This window comes from Bolinopsis microptera, chromosome 5 (assembly GCF_026151205.1).
Source record: "Bolinopsis microptera isolate Bmic1 chromosome 5, MBARI_Bmic_1.0, whole genome shotgun sequence".
In the NCBI taxonomy this organism is placed as follows: Eukaryota; Metazoa; Ctenophora; class Tentaculata; order Lobata; family Bolinopsidae; genus Bolinopsis; species Bolinopsis microptera.
Window position 1 is genome coordinate 23,252,815 of NC_087076.1, and position 18,820 is coordinate 23,271,634.

Genomic DNA, 18,820 nt, shown 5'->3' on the forward strand with positions numbered 1-18,820 from the left:
TGTCAAACGCTAAAGGGACGAGTGGGTAGACAATAGACATAGCACTAATTTGTATGATATTATTGTGAAAAAGGACCTATTTAAGAGACCAATTTATTTGAAAAACGAAAATGATTTTACCAACTTAGTGAACTTAGCAAGAGATAGAGTAGGATGGAGGAGTTTATTTACTTTGAGACATATTGAACGAATGAGTCTTCGTAAGCGTAAATAGGCCAGCACTTTGCTGAGCCTCTTTAGGTGCTCTTTTGTTTATAGATGTTATTATATATATATATAACCATAACCCCGAAGCTATCCATAACCCTTACCACAACCCTAACCCGAAAACAATCGAATTCATGTTTTACTAGCCTGTCACGTGACCAAAACGGTTTTTTGCCCATAACTCTCCAGGGAAGCATTTCACCCTACGTCATGGGGGGTGATTCGGAATCAGCGTCCAAAAATACACCGATTTAGATCAATTTCAAACCCAAAGGGCTTTTTCACAATAATTTTCTTAAAATTTGGGCGAGCGATTTAGTAGGAGCGCAGATATTATATAGAGCTCTGTAAGGTTTATTTATATATATATATATGACGGTATGGATATGATCGGTGCATTCTTGGACGCTGATTCAGAACCCCCCCCCCCCGCACAGCGGGGCCCTTCGTTACGCCTCTGATTAAACACTGCTCAACTCCCCACCAGTGCCAACGAATAATAAAAACGCAAAGTGTAAGTAAAAAAAGATTAAACGTATATATAGTACACTGTTTATATATTTCTACACAGTAATAATGTCAAATCTAATTAATCATTTCAACATAGCCTTTACTCCCTTAGGTGCTGTGCTTTATGATGTAAAGCATGTCTATTTCTATTTCAACTGATCTGTACCTCCTTTTTTATTTAATCGTTTATGCAAAACAATCCAGAATATTGTGAATCATAATCTCATAATGATGTTTAAAACATATTGTAACTTCATAACTTGAGTGCTTCTAAATTTAGACATGGTATGTTTTTAAACATTAATTTAAACATTAATTCGATTTATTCCGAAAATAATATAATCAAAAATAATTGTAAATCATCTCATATTAAATCATGTTTTTTATAAAACTATAGTTACTGTTCAGATTGTTAATATGTTTTGCAGATCCATCGAACAGAATCCAATCAACCAATCTTTATCTTGAAACTAATAATTATTAACAACAATATAAGCATGAGTCCAGGTAACTTTCACTTTCTCAAAACTTTACAGTTAGTTACGTATTATAGCTATATACATTATATACATGTTATATAGTTACATAACCGTAACTAACACACCAATTCTTTACACGAAAAACCACTGTAATAATATGGATTGCAGTAGTTTTTAAGAATACTTTTTCACGAATAAAGAATTGGATGGCTCATACAGATACTTGGCTCATTACCAATTATTATTATAGTTTATAAACTAAGATATAAATATAATCATGCAAGGCGAGATGCCAATAAACCACCTCCTTAAGGTGAAATGTCCCTGCGGCCTGCAATCTGCCACATAATCTGGCGGTTTGCCAAGAAACTGGCCAGTGTCGGTATTGGTGATTACTCCTGCAGAAGTATCAAGAGGTCTAGATGAAGAACATGTTGAACTTGTCAGGTCTGGTCACCTGCTCGATCTCCTGCTCAGAGGGCCGGTCCTCTGGAGTGATCATCTCCTGCCAGTCGTAGCGGGAGAGCATGCGCGCACGTGCAGACGCGCACGCGAGATGTGCATAGTAGACTGGGGCAGGGTAGCTTACTGACCTGTAGTAGGGTGTTTGGGTTAAGGCATGTATTGAGAAAGGTGTGTAGGCTAAATACTAAGTTTTTGTAGATGGACACGTTCATTGAAGTTTGAGGATATTGGTAAATTTCTAAAATAGCGTTTTCGACGATAGTGGCTTAATTTTAGCATCTATTAATCTAGCGTGTTCATAAGTTCTGAACATTAGCCACGTGACCCATACTGACATATGCACTGCTCAGAAATAAAATGTATTGCTTTTAGGCACTATAATGTAAAAAATGTCACATTTTTGTGACATTGTTTACCATAGCTGCCCAATTATCATTCCTTGGTCTGAAATATAGTAGATTAGGTCAATCTAACAATTATGATACAACATTGGTTAAAGGGCACGGATCGAACGGCTTTAAGGCAATATTTCGTAAACTTTGTCACACTCAGAATACGAGACCTCTTTTCTACTGTGAGGTGTCCTCAAAACCCTTTCAACTCATTATTTGATGGTTCTTCTGCCAATCATAGCCCTAAAATATGTTGTTTTGAAAAGTTAGCTAATACATGCACTTGGTTATTGGGAAATGGTGTAAATTCTGTCACATTATATAATGGAATTTGAAATTCTGGGTGAATTTCCGAAATCATTTATATCTGATTTTGGTGTGGAAGGCGGGAAAACTCTATATAAGGACGATACACGGATACAGTTGATTCAAGTATAGGGCAGTTGATGTAAACATCGTCACAAAATGATACGACATCATAAATAGGTTACATTTTGCGGGGAAAATCTATATAAGGACGATACACGGATACAGTTTATTCAAGTATAGGGCAGTTGTTGTAAACATCCTCACAAAATGATACGACATCGTAAATAGGTTACATTTTGCGGGAAAACTCTATATAAGGACGATACACGGATACAGTTGATTCAAGTATAGGGCAGTTGATGTAAACATCGTCACAAAATGATACGACATCATAAATAGGTTAAATTTGGAAGCAATGATTATAGAATGAAATAGTCTGTGATTAACATAATATTACATACATTATTAAATGGGCAGGGGTTTTTAAAATTTCCTGTATCTCTGTATTAATCATTTCGGACTGTAATTAGGACTGTTCACGTGAAAGAAATTGTATCTAAATTTTACAATGACGTACTCGTATGTGACGAAATTTACATTTCTTGACCCTATTTTGAAGAACCATACCTCGGTTAGAATTCAATGTTCTTCCAGGAATTATAGGTTGGTTATTGTTTAGCAAAATAGAACTCGAGTTTAACAATGCTGAGTTTAATTTTACTAAGTTACTGAAATGTGACGAAATTTACTTTTCCTGCCCCAACAGTATAATTTCAATGTGATGAAAAATTGGCATGGGTTTCTACATTTCTTGTATAAATCCATTCCGACTATAATAAGGACTATTGGTAGGAAATAAAATATACGGGTATATGGCCCCCAGAATATAGGTGGCCCCAAAATATAGGTCATGTTAGTGGATACAGTTCTAACCAAGATAAGCGATACTAATGGGATCTGTTACTGCTAGGTTGGAGTAAAACATGTAACTTATGTTTCTGGATAAAAATTTTGGACCTACATGAGGTATTTTGGTATATTTGGTCATGACAGCGAAATATTTAAACGATGTTGTCATTTTCTAGAGGGGTAAATATGGCGAAAAATTGTCATGACAAAAATCTGTCCAACACATGCCATTAAGACTACTGGTATGAGTATAAGTATTATTTTAAGCTATCTTTTCATCGAGACATCTGCAAACTGACAATTTGGAAAAAAGTTATGGCCACCACAATTTTACGGGCCCCCAGAATATGCCCAAAACCATGCTTTGGGATGCTCTACTTGTAGCTACTAGTCTCCTGAACCCACATATCAAGTTTTATCAAAATTGGATAAAAATTGGCCGAGTTATGGGATAAAAACAAAAACCATATGCCCATATTTGGGCATACGCACCAAATTTGATCGATTTTGGTCCATAAATTGGTCAAATATCAATATTTTTGAATGAAACCAACTTTATATGGAAGGTAAGCATATATTACACATTCTCTATGATTATCAGCTCAATATCTACCTAACTGTGGATTCTGTGTTCAAATAATCGCAAAAAATGAACAAAATCGCCCATATCTCAAACTGACTTCGCTCAAAACAATAGAACTCAATAGGGTTTCAATATTTCCACATGAAATTTTCAGAATCAACGTAGAATTGTCTCATGACCTTAAGTTTTGGGACAGAATTTTGAGTTAGGCCTTTAAAAAAATTTGGCGGCCAAAAATGTCTGATTTACAGTCATTGAGGTGCACATTGTATTGATACAGATAAAAACAGCCCCCCTCAATCATATCTAGGGACACTCCTTCAATCTTATTTAAGTATTTAGTTAAGATCCCTACTAAATGAGTGCATGAAAGCTTTTTAACAAGTAAAATTAAAGATTTTACTCATTACGGGTATATGGCCCCCAGAATATAGGTTTTAAAAAAAAAATAGCGACCAAGATTCTGCATTTTCTCTGTCACCCTGAGCATTAAGGAATGTGGGGTAGTGATGAGAAACAGTTAAAGAACATATGCTGAAGAGATGGCATCATCAAAATGTATGAAGGTGGAGTATTTGAGGACGATTTTTGCATACCTATATTCTGGGGGCCGTAGTTTTTGATTTTTTGCTATTAAGTATACTCTAAACCTTTTCAATTTAGTATCTGGAGCCATTGGCATCATCAATACAGTCTCAGCAACATATTCTGACTGCATATAACTGTCTGTGACAATTTTAGAACAACTTAGGAACAGATGTTTGGACCTATATTCTGGGGGCCCTGTTAAAAAATGGTATTTTTACAGGTGAAAAAAAAGTACACTTAAAAACCTAATAATTATTTTCAACTACCCAAGAAACATTTAAAGGGTTATTATGTACATATTTACAGCCCTAAACATGCTTAGAAGTAGTTTTAACACCTGTTTCTAAGTGCTCAAAAAACGACCTATATTCTGGGGGCCATATACCCGTATCTAAATTTTAAAATTACGTATGTGACGAAATTTACATTTCTTTATTTTAAAGAACCATACCTCAGTTAAAATTCAATTTCCTTTAGGAATTATTGGTTGGTTATTTTTCAGCAAATCAGAACCCAAGTTTAACAATGCTGAGTTTGATATCACTAATTTACCGAAATGTGACGAAATTTACTTTTCCTGCCCCAACAGTATAATTTCAATGTGATGAAAAATGGGCATGGGTTTCTATATTTCCTGTATAAATCCATTCTAGCTATAATAAGGGCAGTTGATATGAAAGAAAATCTATCTAACTAATGCTATGGCTGATCAAGAAAACAACAATTTTTCAAGAAAACAACAATTTTTTATTTAAATCAATTATAGCAACAATTTGAAAAACTTTAAAGTTCTTCTACTCTTCTATTACCATGGAATATACTACGGGTATGGTGACTTGGGCTATTGAGTTGTTTTAGGGGGGGGGGGGGGGGGGGCCAATGGGTATTTTTTTGTGAAACTTGATTTCGAGATAGCAATTGACCAACAAACTAAGACCAGTGACCGAACTTTTGAGGGGGTCCCGGACCCCAACCGCCAAACGGTGCGCGCATGGCAGCCACGCCCATATTTGGTCCAAATTAGGCCCAATTTAGCCAAATACCCTGAACATGCCCAAAACCAAGGTTTATGGTGCTCTACTTGTAGCTAGTGGTCTCCTGAACTCGTATATGAAATTTCATCAAGATTGGACAAAAAATGACTGAGTTATGAGCCAAAAACCATATGCCCATATTTGGGCATACGCACCAAATTTGGTAGATTTCGTCCCATAAATTGGTCAAATATCAATATTTTTGAATGAAACTTACTTTATATGAAAGGTAAGCCTAAACTACATATTATCTGTAAGTTATAGCTTTATATCTGTTTAAATGTGGATACTAAGGCGAAAAAACCACAAAAAATGAACTAAATTGCCCATATCTCGGTTCGCGATATTTGCGGAATTGATCTCATTAAAATTGTAACAACTCAATCAGTTTTCAAAATTTTTGCATGAAATTTTCGGAATCGACTCGAAATCGCATTTCCACCTTATTTTAAATACGGATTTTTGATTTAGGCCTCCAAAAAAATTTGGCGGCCAAATTCCAAAATTATCTCACAAAAATTCAGAATTTGGCCGCCAAATTTTTTTGGAGGCCTAAATCAAAAATCCGTATTTAAAATAAGGTGGAAATGCGATTTCGAGTCGATTCCGAAAATTTCATGCAAAAATTTTGAAAACTGATTGAGTTGTTACAATTTTAATGAGATCAATTCCGCAAATATCGCGAACCGAGATATGGGCAATTTAGTTCATTTTTTGTGGTTTTTTCGCCTTAGTATCCACATTTAAACAGATATAAAGCTATAACTTACAGATAATATGTAGTTTAGGCTTACCTTTCATATAAAGTAAGTTTCATTCAAAAATATTGATATTTGACCAATTTATGGGCCGAAATCTACCAAATTTGGTGCGTATGCCCAAATATGGGCATATGGTTTTTGGCTCATAACTCAGTCATTTTTCGTCCAATCTTGATGAAATTTCATATACGAGTTCAGGAGACCACTAGCTACAAGTAGAGCACCATAAACCTTGGTTTTGGGCATGTTCAGGGTATTTGGCTAAATTGGGCCTAATTTGGACCAAATATAGGCGTGGCTGCCCTGCGCGCACCGTTTGGCGGTTGGGGTCCGGGACCCCCTCAAAAGTTCGGACACTGGTCTTAGTTTGTTGGTCAACTACTATCTCGAAATCAAGTTTCACAAAAAAATATCCATTGGCCCCCCCCCTTAAGTAGATTAAGATTAGTAAACCTGCACTTGCATTGTATTTATAAAAACTAGAAATTAGGCTTCACGGTAAAATGGAGAAGCAGGCTGATCTTGGAGAGAGCAGACCGTAAAGTTTACGCACCCACCAGGGCTACCTACCTACCCCAGTTGTTCTTTTTGGTTTATCAGCTTGTACGGGTATATGGCCCCCAGAATATAGGTCGTTTTTTGAGCACTTAGAAACAGGTGTTAAAACTACTTCTAAGCATGTTTAGGGCTGTAAATATGTACATAATAACCCTTTAAATGTTTCTTGGGTAGTTGAAAATAATTATTAGGTTTTTAAGTGTACTTTTTTTTCACCTGTAAAAATACCATTTTTTAACAGGGCCCCCAGAATATAGGTCCAAACATCTGTTCCTAAGTTGTTCTAAAATTGTCACAGACAGTTATATGCAGTCAGAATATGTTGCTGAGACTGTATTGATGATGCCAATGGCTCCAGATACTAAATTGAAATGGTTTAGAGTATACTTAATAGCAAAAAATCAAAAACTACGGCCCCCAGAATATAGGTATGCAAAAATCGTCCTCAAATACTCCACCTTCATACATTTTGATGATGCCATCTCTTCAGCATATGTTCTTTAACTGTTTCTCATCACTACCCCACATTCCTTAATGCTCAGGGTGACAGAGAAAATGCAGAATCTTGGTCGCTATTTTTTTTTTAAAACCTATATTCTGGGGGCCATATACCCGTAATGAGTAAAATCTTTAATTTTACTAGTTAAAAAGCTTTCATGCACTCATTTAGTAGGGATCTTAACTAAATACTTAAATAAGATTGAAGGAGTGTCCCTAGATATGATTGAGGGGGGCTGTTTTTATCTGTATCAATACAATGTGCACCTCAATGACTGTAAATCAGACATTTTTGGCCGCCAAATTTTTTTAAAGGCCTAACTCAAAATTCTGTCCCAAAACTTAAGGTCATGAGACAATTCTACGTTGATTCTGAAAATTTCATGTGAAAATATTGAAACCCTATTGAGTTCTATTGTTTTGAGCGAAGTCAGTTTGAGATATGGGCGATTTTGTTCATTTTTTGCGATTATTTGAACACAGAATCCACAGTTAGGTAGATATTGAGCTGATAATCATAGAGAATGTGTAATATATGCTTACCTTCCATATAAAGTTGGTTTCATTCAAAAATATTGATATTAGACCAATTTATGGACCAAAATCGATCAAATTTGGTGCGTATGCCCAAATATGGGCATATGGTTTTTGTTTTTATCCCATAACTCGGCCAATTTTTATCCAATTTTGATAAAACTTGATATGTGGGTTCAGGAGACTAGTAGCTACAAGTAGAGCATCCCAAAGCAAGGTTTTGGGCATGTTCAGGGTTTTTGACCAACCTATATTTAATTCTGGGGGTCGTATAGACCTATATTCTGGGGGCCCGTAAAATTGTGGTGGCCATAACTTTTTTCCAAATTGTCAGTTTGCAGATGTCTCGATGAAAAGATAGCTTAAAATAATACTTATACTCATACCAGTAGTCTTAATGGCATGTGTTGGACAGATTTTTGTCATGACAATTTTTCGCCATATTTACCCCTCTAGAAAATGACAACATCGTTTAAATCTTTCGCTGTCATGACCAAATATACCAAAATACCTCATGTAGGTCCAAAATTTTTATCCAGAAACATTAGTTACATGTTTTACTCCAACATAGCAGTAACAGATCCCATTAGTATCGCTTATCTTGGTTAGAACTGTATCCACTAACATGACCTATATTTTGGGGGCCACCTATATTCTGGGGGCCATATACCCGTATTGTTATATTTATGGACCCCAAGTCACCACACTAAGAAGGAGTATGTATAAAAAAAATAAGCTAAGTTAATATCATCATATCAGTTTAAAACATTAAATGTTAAGTTGAGGATTGACTTTCCTAGTTAATTTAATGGTTCAAACGTTTGGGAATATAATAATGTTGGTATTTGTATCTGCTGCAGCAATATCGATATGTCATTTGTCTAGAAAATTTTCGCCACTTCAATAGATATTGGGTCGGCAATTTGGTGAGTGATTGATGAACTGGTTTGGTCTGTGACTGAGTGAGGGGCGATGTGAAAGTTGTGGTAAGTCCAGGTGTTACTATTGTTGATGGATTGGGATCCCAGGATATGACATTACTTGTATCACGTTTTGATGTGTCTATAGTACAATACAACGAGTATGGAGTGCGAAATTTCATAATTCGAAATATCTCAGATATACAGTGGTATTTGTACAAGTTTTGAACAGTAAGCAATTTTAGTCGATTAAAAATGGGCTTGGTGTGCTCCTTTTCGAAAAAAGCAGCTCCTAACCTCTGTTTTGTATAAGGTCTGGCTCGTGCACAAGTGGCATGTTTGTCAAGGTATGCATTTAGGTCTCCAAAAAGGATTCTTATACAACGTTTCTGAGTTATGAACAGCTTATCGTTTGGTTGGTCTTTGAGGGCTGAGCCCCAAACACTTATTCCGTAAGCAAGATGTGATTCCAATAATGCAGAGTATATTTTTTGGTAGTGTTCCCCTGGAACTGAATGTTTAATCCTGTTAAGTGCTCCTGTAGTGGATCTAATTTTTTTTCTTAGATATTCTATATGTGGGCCCCAGCTAAGTTTTTCATCAATTACTACACCAAGAAATTTGGTGTTGCTAACCTTGACAATTTTGTGTCCATTTATAAATATTCCTTGTGATTTGTCATATTCATTGGCATACGGCCTAACTCTGGCGCAGGTTTCATCAGATTCATATGCAGGTTGAAAATGTATGTAGCAGCATTTAGACATATTTATATGTAAGAGATTACTTCTCATGAATTTGCATACGAAATCAAGAACTTTATTGGCCTTCAAGTATGTTGATTCTTTGGACGGTCCAGTGATAAATATATTTGTGTCATCAGCATAGAGCACAAATTTGCATTCATCGCCTTTGTAACAGTTTATTATGTCGTTCATATATGATAAGAAAAGTAGAGGGCCTAGTATGGAACCTTGGGGAACTCCATATTTTACATTCATAGTCTCTGATGTAGTGTTGAGAAATGAAACATACTGTGATCTATCGGATAAGTAGCTTTTTAGAAGTCCTAGAGCTAGACCTCTAACCCCATAATTTTTTTGATGTGACGAAATTTACATTTCTTGCCCCTATTTTGAAGAATCATACCTCAATTAGTATATAATGTTACTTTATCACCATCACTATGTCGATAAATTAGTTATTTTGCCAACACGGAGCAAATAAAGTTATAATATTTTTTTGTGACGAAATTTACAAATTTTTACCCTGTTCAGGTGTTGAAATTTTGCCAATGTTAACATATCACTGCCATATAATAATTTATATGACCGGCGTATGGTTGAAATATTGTTAATTGATCCATAGTACGTAATATAGGGTGTTTAAGTTGGTATACTAATATTTACTCAATTTCACACATGTTGAGATATCATACAAATTTATGTGACTAAATTTACCTATTTCTGCCTTCTGTATTTGTATTTGCCTATAACAATGAAATATGTGAACAATTCCAAACACATTCAGCTCACAAAATAATGCTAGACTATTCGGCATTTCTTGTCAGGATGTCATAAACATCCCTCATATAAATTTCTTAAATGTGTGACGGAGTTTACATGGTGCTACCATTTAACGAAAAAAGTAGCTAAATATGTAGATAATAGTCATATGCAACTATCCTATAAATTTGAAATTCGAAAATTTGGTCAAACACGGCAACAAGGGGTCCATATAAACTCTGTCACATTTTTATAGTGTGACAAAGTTTACAACTCACTGCCGGCCGCATTTAAGCGATATCTTATCGTCTGATAAAGATATCGTTATGCGACAAAGTTTATCTAGAGGATGAAACGATTATCCTAACCATTGAGGGTTTATATAGTTTTATAGTGTGACACATTTTACATCATCGTGCCATTTAGTAGGGTCACTAATATTTACCAATATCCTCAAACTTCAATGAACGTGTCCAGATAGGATTCATATCAGTTTGTTCACAAAAATGTGGATGTGCAGTTAGAATTGCTAGATTGTGCAGGCAACAATGTTACCAGGTTATGGTTGTTTCTACCCATTATAATCCCATGGTTATCACCAGTCTAAACTGGTGTTAGGACCAACCCTATAATGAATCCAGGCAATAACCTTATCATTATCAATAGGTTCAATAGGTTCAATTAATCAACCCCTCTCTGTTTGATTACATCATTACACGTTTAACTCTCCTTGACTATAATCAGTCACGTCATTACCATAGAAACACGTGACTTTATCACGTGACTATAGTTACCGATATACTCCTGACACGTGACATATTAGATCACCACATTTTAGAGATAACATGCCGGGTAATATCAGATCATCAGATGATGTAATGTTAGCGCAAGTTACTTGGCTCATTGCCAAGTACCTACTGAGAAAACTCCAGATAGCAATAGGTTTGTTTCTTATGTTCACCCGTAATCCGACCTAGCCAGTGATATGAATTTTTTAGCATTGAAAATACCAGAAACTGAAAACTCATTATTTCAGAGTTGCAGTGTGTTTGAAGGAGCACTGTGCCAGGTGTTAGCTCATGAGGTGATGTAATCGTTAACATGGTTACAGTTTCTATTGTTGTGAGTGAAGCTCATCCTTATCTAGCAACTCTAGCTTCAGTTCATGACGTTACCTAGCAACTCTAGCGTCAGTTAATCAGTTCATGACGTAGGTTGTAATACACTCACTAAGTTACACGAGTGTCTCACATTTTATAAACAACAACCTGTACACAATGAAACTGTGTGGACTGTGGAGGTACCGAATATGGACTAAACTGGTTATTAGTTTTAATTTAAAACTTTTATCGTTATGAAGTAATGAGAACTGACGTGAGGTACACTGATAATTTGTAAGCACAGAGTCCTTCAGTCCTTTCTAATAGAAAGAATAATTAGAACTACTGAATGTAAATGGAGACGTTTCTTACAGTGGCCCCAAATCTTGCTTCAAGTTTAAAAGTTCAAAAGAAGAAATATACAGTAATATTTACTAGGTTAGTAAGGTAAAATAAACGAACCTAGAACATCTAGCGTATGTGTGACAAAGGTAGAAGGACAGCATCTGCCACATATCTATTTTTAGCTTGTTGTCATCATACAGAACGTAGTAATGACACGGTACGTTCGTTCCTGTGAAGTATAGAGGTTTTAACTGATGTGAGTACACGTGGTTACTGGTTACCACTGGTTACCATGTGGTTACTGGTTACCACTGGTTACCAGTGGTTACCAGGTGGTTACCACTGGTTACCAGTAGTTACCACGTGGTTACCAGTGGTTACCAGGTGGTTACCAGTGGTTACCAGGTGGTTACCAGTGGTTACCAGGTGGTTACCACTGGTTAGAGATTGGGTTGGTGGCAGCAACATGACCTTCTCATAATGCCGTAATGCGAAAGAAAAAGTTAGAATGTAGTGTGACGGTAAAACACACAAAGGAAGTAAATATCTCTCCGTGATAGAAAAGCTAGAAATAAATCACAAATTCATTCAGCAAAAGAGAACAGACATGAGGAATGAATAACACATGGTTACCATGGTTACAGTAAGTGATGGTTACCATGGTTACAGTAAGTGATGGTTACCTTGTATGGCCTGCTGAGAGTTAAGGTAGAAGTTCATGTAATTAGGAGAGACCACCCCTGTATCCACCACAGTGCCAGGCTCCATGTTATCCACTTTTCCTCCCTTCTTCACCACAAACCTCTGTTTGTGTCGCTTAGTACACACAACTACAGATATCCTGGGTTTATAGTCCGCTCGGAGCTCCGTACACGCGTCCTGGATCCCACCTAGCTCCTCCATCACAGTGTTCTCAAACTGTCCCTCCGATACTCCGTCTCTGTAGTAGATGATCTTACCAGGCGGACGCCTGTTTACTTGTATGAACTCTCTCAGGATACTGACCATTACATCCTTCATGTCTCTGATGTACTCAACAGACATCTTATCCCCCTCCGGATACAAAGCTTTTACTCTGGAAATGTATTTAGCAGCGGAGGGATCACTTGTTGCGACTACGGCCGCGATGGAAGGTTTCTGATCGGAGCGAGTGAAGTGAGTCACGTCAGCTCCCACTATCATAACAGGCTCGTTGAATATCTTCTGGGGAAGACCTTGGATGTTAATCCCGAAGTTAACTCCACCGATCTTGGCGTTCAGCTTCTTCAGGATATTGTCCATTGTGTTCATATCTGGATGAGCTGGCCTGTTATTCCTAGGGTTAGAATTGATGCCGCAGACCTTTTCAATAGTTTGGAGCTTGATGCACTGAGTTCTCTTGGTGCACAGCTCTGTCAGCTTCACTTTACCGTAAGTGCTCTCGTCGTTGTCCAGGATTATGAAGTTATAAGCTGACTGCATACCTTGTAGGATGGGTCCGAGGTTGTGTATAGTGCTAAAACTGAAGGGAGGGTTTTCCCCAGCGATGTTTATTTTCAGAGCTCTAGCTCGCTGAAAGATGAATTCCAGAAATCTATCATGGAGTTCTTTAGTGTAACGAGTCTTTGGGAGCAGACACACGAACCCTAGCTTGACTTTGACAGGTATCTCCCCGGACTTTTGAACAGCGGACATGGTCCAGGCTCCCCTCTGGACGCTATTCTTGGGATTTGGATCCATCTTGGGTGGATCCAGCACTCTTCCATTCAGCTCTATTGCTTTGGGGTTTATCTGGAACCCATAGTTTGACCCTGTGAAGCCCGAGGTGACTTTGCTAACCTCTTCAGCGGACTTCTGGATATCCTTCATCTTCTCGTCTGGTTTCTGACATGCTTTTCTGATCATGTCTCTCTGTTGGGCTGAGTCTAGTGTAGTGAAGTAGGGCTGGTTGGGGAGCAGGGTACAGAGCTCCATAGGGATCTTGGTTTTACCCCCTGCCTTTACCAAGGGTAGATCTAGATGAACAAGTTTTACATTTTTGTAAGAACCCTGGAAATACTTGGCTACCGATATGTTAAGGTCTTCAATGATGGTACTGTTTGCAGATTGATTGTGTACTCCCGTGATCGTGTATTTTCTCTTGTAGCCCAGATGATTTGTTTCAACTTTGAGACCTTTAAGGATACCATTGAAGTACCTAATTTGCTTCTGATCAAGGCTCCTGGGGAGTTGAGACCGAGAATTTCCCCCTCTTCCTCCGCCTCCTCTGCCTCCACTGCTAGAGTTTTCCAGATTACTCTTCACAAAGTCCAGGAGAGTTCCACCCGGGTATATGACCTGGTGAGTTTTGAGCACTTTGATAGTTATACCAAAGTCCTTGGAGGGGGTGATAGACGCGGAGATACCACTGTAGAGTTTCAGTCCACCAGGGAAATCTGGAGCACGTTGACCTGAGTTGAAGAAGTTCCTCTTGACGGTAACGTACGACCCATTATTGAAGCCTTGGGAGAGGACTATATTCAGAGCGTTGACAGCACCAATGGGGATCACTCCTCCGACTGTTCTTATGGCGTCTAGTATCTCCTGTACGCTGGTTTTAGCCACCGGACCCTGCACTTCTACCTCGAATTCAGTTCTGCCGAGCTTTATTTTCCTGAAGAAGAAGATTAACGTAGCAATGATGTACAAGTTATTGATGGTTAGAATGGCATAAAAAGCTTTTTGAAAATCACACAAGTATCTAGTAACCCTCATTTGCTCATTTGCTCAGAACCTAGTTTAATTATCCCCCAGACTTATTGGAATATTCCAACCAGCTCCACTTCGACCATATTACTATATTGTAACAAAGGTACACAGCTGTCAAAAGTCAAGCTGGTTGACTGCTCAATCTCAGTTTATGAGGCTATACTTCCTACAAACATCCTGGTCCCAAATCCACACACCAATTATTTGACAGGGCTATTTCCACAGCTAATTAGGGTTACCGAAACTGCCCTATATATATATATATTTATCTATGTAAAGAGGTAAATATTGTTACCTCTTTGTTAAAACCAGCTATCGAAAATCCCATTAGAACCACCCGGGCACCGTCTCGATTTACAATCATCCCTAAATACGTGAATAAGACAAAACATAAATTACCTTGATATATTGACGCCCTCTCCTGATGGAGAGTACAGGTTCTTCTTTCCATCGTAGGCCCACTCAGCTCCGAGATTCAGCTGTTTGTACACCTCATCACAAACTCCTTTAGAGGGAACACTGTTAGCGTTATTATCGTTATTCCTGTTGGGGTTCACGATGGACACGTCAAACTGGAAGATACTGAGGGAGGGTTTCTTGAAGTTAATCTGGAAGCTGTTGGAGATCAGCGCGACATTCCGGCCTTTTGTTCCTGTAGCGTTCTGCCTGATCATCTTGTTCTTTGGGGGAGGGGTGACAGTTCCTGAAATCATGGAAATGGTGGAGTTGGATAAACTGACATGTTGATAAACTTTATCATATTTAACAAACGCTAATATATTATCACATTAAAAATTAAGAAACAATAGTTATCTAGACGAAGCAGTTATCTTCTAGTCATGCTACATTGCTACCTGACTAATGTTCAGTCGTCGACGTACTATCAAATGTTTAACTAACCTCAACAAGTGTCATAAACATAATATGCTGTCATTAACATAATATGCTGACTAATTAGGACTGGCAATGTAGAGGAACGCATTATTCCGTGTCGAAATACTGAGTGCGTAATAATTAGAACAAAGCAGATAAATGTTAAAGTAAAGTAAAGTATTAAAGTTCTTACCTGATGAAGATTGCATCGTAGAATGTAGATGTTTCAGTAAGTTATGCTGTTTCTGTAGTTGTGTATCTATCTGTAGAGTTCTTGATTCGTTTTACTGAAAAAGGAATGAGTAAGATACCATGTTCATTGCACAAGTTGAACATTGAAGGAACAACTGTACACATGTTTGATATTGGGTACACGAGACGGCCCTGTCCGCGAACAGGGGATGGTAACTGTGACGTCATTTGAACAGTGATGCACTGAAGTAGCAGCCGGAGGAACGATTTAAAAGATTAGTTTTTAGTCCAGACTGTTTTTGCTGTTGTATTATCTTTTTCTTATCGGAGAAACACCACCCCTTGCCATCAGTGATTAATTAATATGAACGATCCCTGATTGTCAGACCAAGTCTTATTTCAAGATTCCAATCGCACAACTGACTAGACTCTCAATACCCTGAAGAACTCACAATAACTGACTGGAGCTTGATAAACTTAATTTCAGTGCATCTTCTTTGACTCTAAATGTGATTCTGAGCCGACAGGATGCTAAACCTATATCCTAAACTAATAATGCAGCATTACTGATAACCGAGACAGTAGGTTCGAGACAGCAACAGTGCTAAGTGTAACGATAAGTTAATATGTAAGTACATACTACTGAACTGAAAATGCTTAATGAACACACTTGCAGATACCACCCGTATTCACATCCAGACCTGAGTTTGGGGACGGGTTCTATAAACAAACAAAGTACAAACAAGTACATACTACACAGTACACTCTTAGAACGATTAATTAATTAAAAAACAAACAGAAAGTAAGATAAGTACCTCTAATAGTGAGAAGGAGAGAGTATACTGAGGTAATTGTCTCGACTAGCGTACAGTGGAAAAGAGGTAACAAATTCAAAACGTATGACTGCGAAATGATGTAATGGTTGAGACAGGCTTTATATAGACCAGGAGCACTCGGTTGGCTGTCAGGGCTCGGATTGGTTTACGTGACTGTCACGTGATAGTGCGCGCGCCGCACCCAACAGTAAATTAGCGAATTTAGCTTAGCGCGCTACAGATTGCACATTTCATCTCACATCTCGTTTGACTGTCAAAGTAACTGGCAGGGTGAAGTCACGAGTAATTATGTCAGAGTTGAGCAAAAGGAATGTATAATATGCGCTCACGTTTCATCATTATGCGGTTAACTGCCATAAGTTAGCTGCCTTCTTATTATAACTGTGTTATTTTAACTGTTGAGTGTTCAAATGTTGGTGGATGATTCAAAAAGGTTTCGGTAAGTACGAACTTCACTTAATTCACAGTTAAAACCTGATAACATACAATAATGTTATTTGGTAATTGCTCTGAATTCTGAAATGTGTTTAGATTCTTTCATACATAATTATAACATAAACAGAATACAGTGCTGAGTCCTTAAGACTTTTTAATCAATCATATGTTTTGTAAGGTTTGTTATCATGTCACTAATTATACGTCACTAATTAGTGACATGACCTGATCTCCCCGGGCCCCCTAATAATGGGGGGGGGGGGGGGGGGGGGGGGGGGGGGGGGGGGGGGCTGGAAGTCGGCCTCCCATTCAATTGGGAACCCCTCAAACGATTAGACTATGATAATGCTATTGTTTTTTGCACAGATCATGAAGTACAGTCGTCTCCCAAAAACTTTAGAGTATAACAAAAAGCTCTAACAAATAAGGTTTAATTAAAATATCAACAATAGAACCGTGCTGGTATATTTTAAATTTACACCTGGCCAACATCTCTCTTTTACGTGGACCTTTCTTTCCTATGGTGATTCATTTAGTTTTTAAGTTTTGCTTTATACGCTTTTAAGGGCTCATTATTTCTCATATTCTATTCAAGAACAAATGTCTCAACTGCTCTTCAATTTAGAACTTATCTAACGTTTTTTAATCTGATATATGTTTTAAATCTTACGTTTTTCAATCTGATATATGTTTTAAATCTTACGTTTTTTAATCTGATATACACTATACAGGGTGGGCCAAAAGTCAATGGGCATACGTTGGCCTTAATAGCTCAGTCACTGAGTGCCCAATTGAAATAATTCTTTCTGGTATGACTTACTACCATCACTGGTTCGAGATATTTTTCAAATCGAAAAATATTCGAGTTCATTTGTTTCAAATGAAGGTTCATTTTAGCATTTATTTAATAGTTTGGATAGTCGGATGGAGCTAAATTTTATTGAATCGTGTTTGGCCATTCACATTACGTTTGTCCTGAAAAAACTTTAGCTTCTCAGATGACCGAGATATGAAGCATAGCGAGTTTAGTCATTACGTGTGATCAGGTGAATGGTTTACCTAATCAGGTGATTGGGTGACCCCGTTAACCACCTTGTTAAACATTATGGGAATTGTTAAGGGTGCCCAATTAAGGTGTCGTGTCACGGTGTCACATAATCATCCAGTCAATTTTGTTAACTTCGTCATTTCTAATCCGTTTTGCCTCATGTTTTCAGATCATATGCAACATTTAATAATCTACCGTCTCTGAAAAAATTAGGCGTTCAGTATGTTAAGAGAAAACAATATAGGTGTTTTAACATTGAATGGGCGTGGTCTAAAATATTCGAATTTTCAAATTTTGACGACGGAATCCTCGAACCAGTAAGTACAGCATGCCATCTGCAAAGCAACAGCTCTCAAATATAAAACACGGCGGAGCTATTAAGGACAACGTATGCCCACTGACTTTTGGCCCACCCTGTATGTTTTAAATCTTACTATACGTTTTTCAATCGGACGTTTTTTAATTTATATCTTGACCATTACTCATAAGCCCCTTTCTAATCAGCATTTTCGCCATGGCCACTTTTTTTAGACTCCTTACATAAACGGCAAATATTGCAAAGCAATAATGAGGCAATGAGGTGAAGAAATTGTTATGAAAGGAGAGCAAATATTCACCAGAATAAATCGTAAGACAGCTTAACTGAATAAGCCGTTGATGATCGATCAAAGGAAAAAATTGTACATAATATTATGATGCAATGGAAATTTTGAATATGTCCTACCAGTAGGACATATTCAAATTTCAGCTTTCCGAGACCCAAATTTTACTGTTTTGACTGAATTTTTCTTGAATGACCATCTTACAAGGTGATAAATTAATATCATATAAAGACCAGCATTTGATGTGAGAGTCGGAATTTAACATTAACTTAGAGCTTGCGCTTGGTCAGTTGGAGAGTTTCCAAAAAGAGTTCTGCCTTAGTTCATGTAATTTCTGTATTGATAATGATAATATACACATTCTATTATGACATTTGAACTGTTTCACATTTATTTTTCACAATTTTGTT

The 18,820-nt window shown here is 37.3% G+C and overlaps 1 protein-coding gene across 1 annotated transcript; it reads right to left on the minus strand.

Moving 5' to 3' along the window:
* Window positions 1-1,031: 1,031 nt before the first annotated feature.
* On the minus strand, window positions 1,032-16,400 carry LOC134815345 (protein argonaute-2-like). Its single transcript, XM_063823869.1, has 6 exons — window positions 16,305-16,400; window positions 15,491-15,584; window positions 14,824-15,127; window positions 12,381-14,329; window positions 11,815-11,926; window positions 1,032-1,789 (listed from the first exon to the last, which is right to left on the minus strand). Exons 2-6 carry the CDS (start codon window positions 15,504-15,506, stop codon window positions 1,615-1,617), a joined length of 2,556 nt encoding a protein of 851 aa, XP_063679939.1. The 5' UTR covers window positions 15,507-15,584; window positions 16,305-16,400; the 3' UTR covers window positions 1,032-1,614.
* Between the last annotated feature and the right edge of the window lie 2,420 nt (window positions 16,401-18,820).

Bases quoted from the DNA above. Each gene is read 5' to 3' on its own strand.
- LOC134815345 (XM_063823869.1), bottom strand. The intron at 11,927-12,380 runs GTAACCATCACT...TATACTTCACAG, and splicing joins CTCTCAGCAGGCCATACAAG to GAACGAACGTACCGTGTCAT. The intron at 1,790-11,814 runs GTTCGTTTATTT...ACCCTACTACAG, and splicing joins ACATACGCTAGATGTTCTAG to GTCAGTAAGCTACCCTGCCC.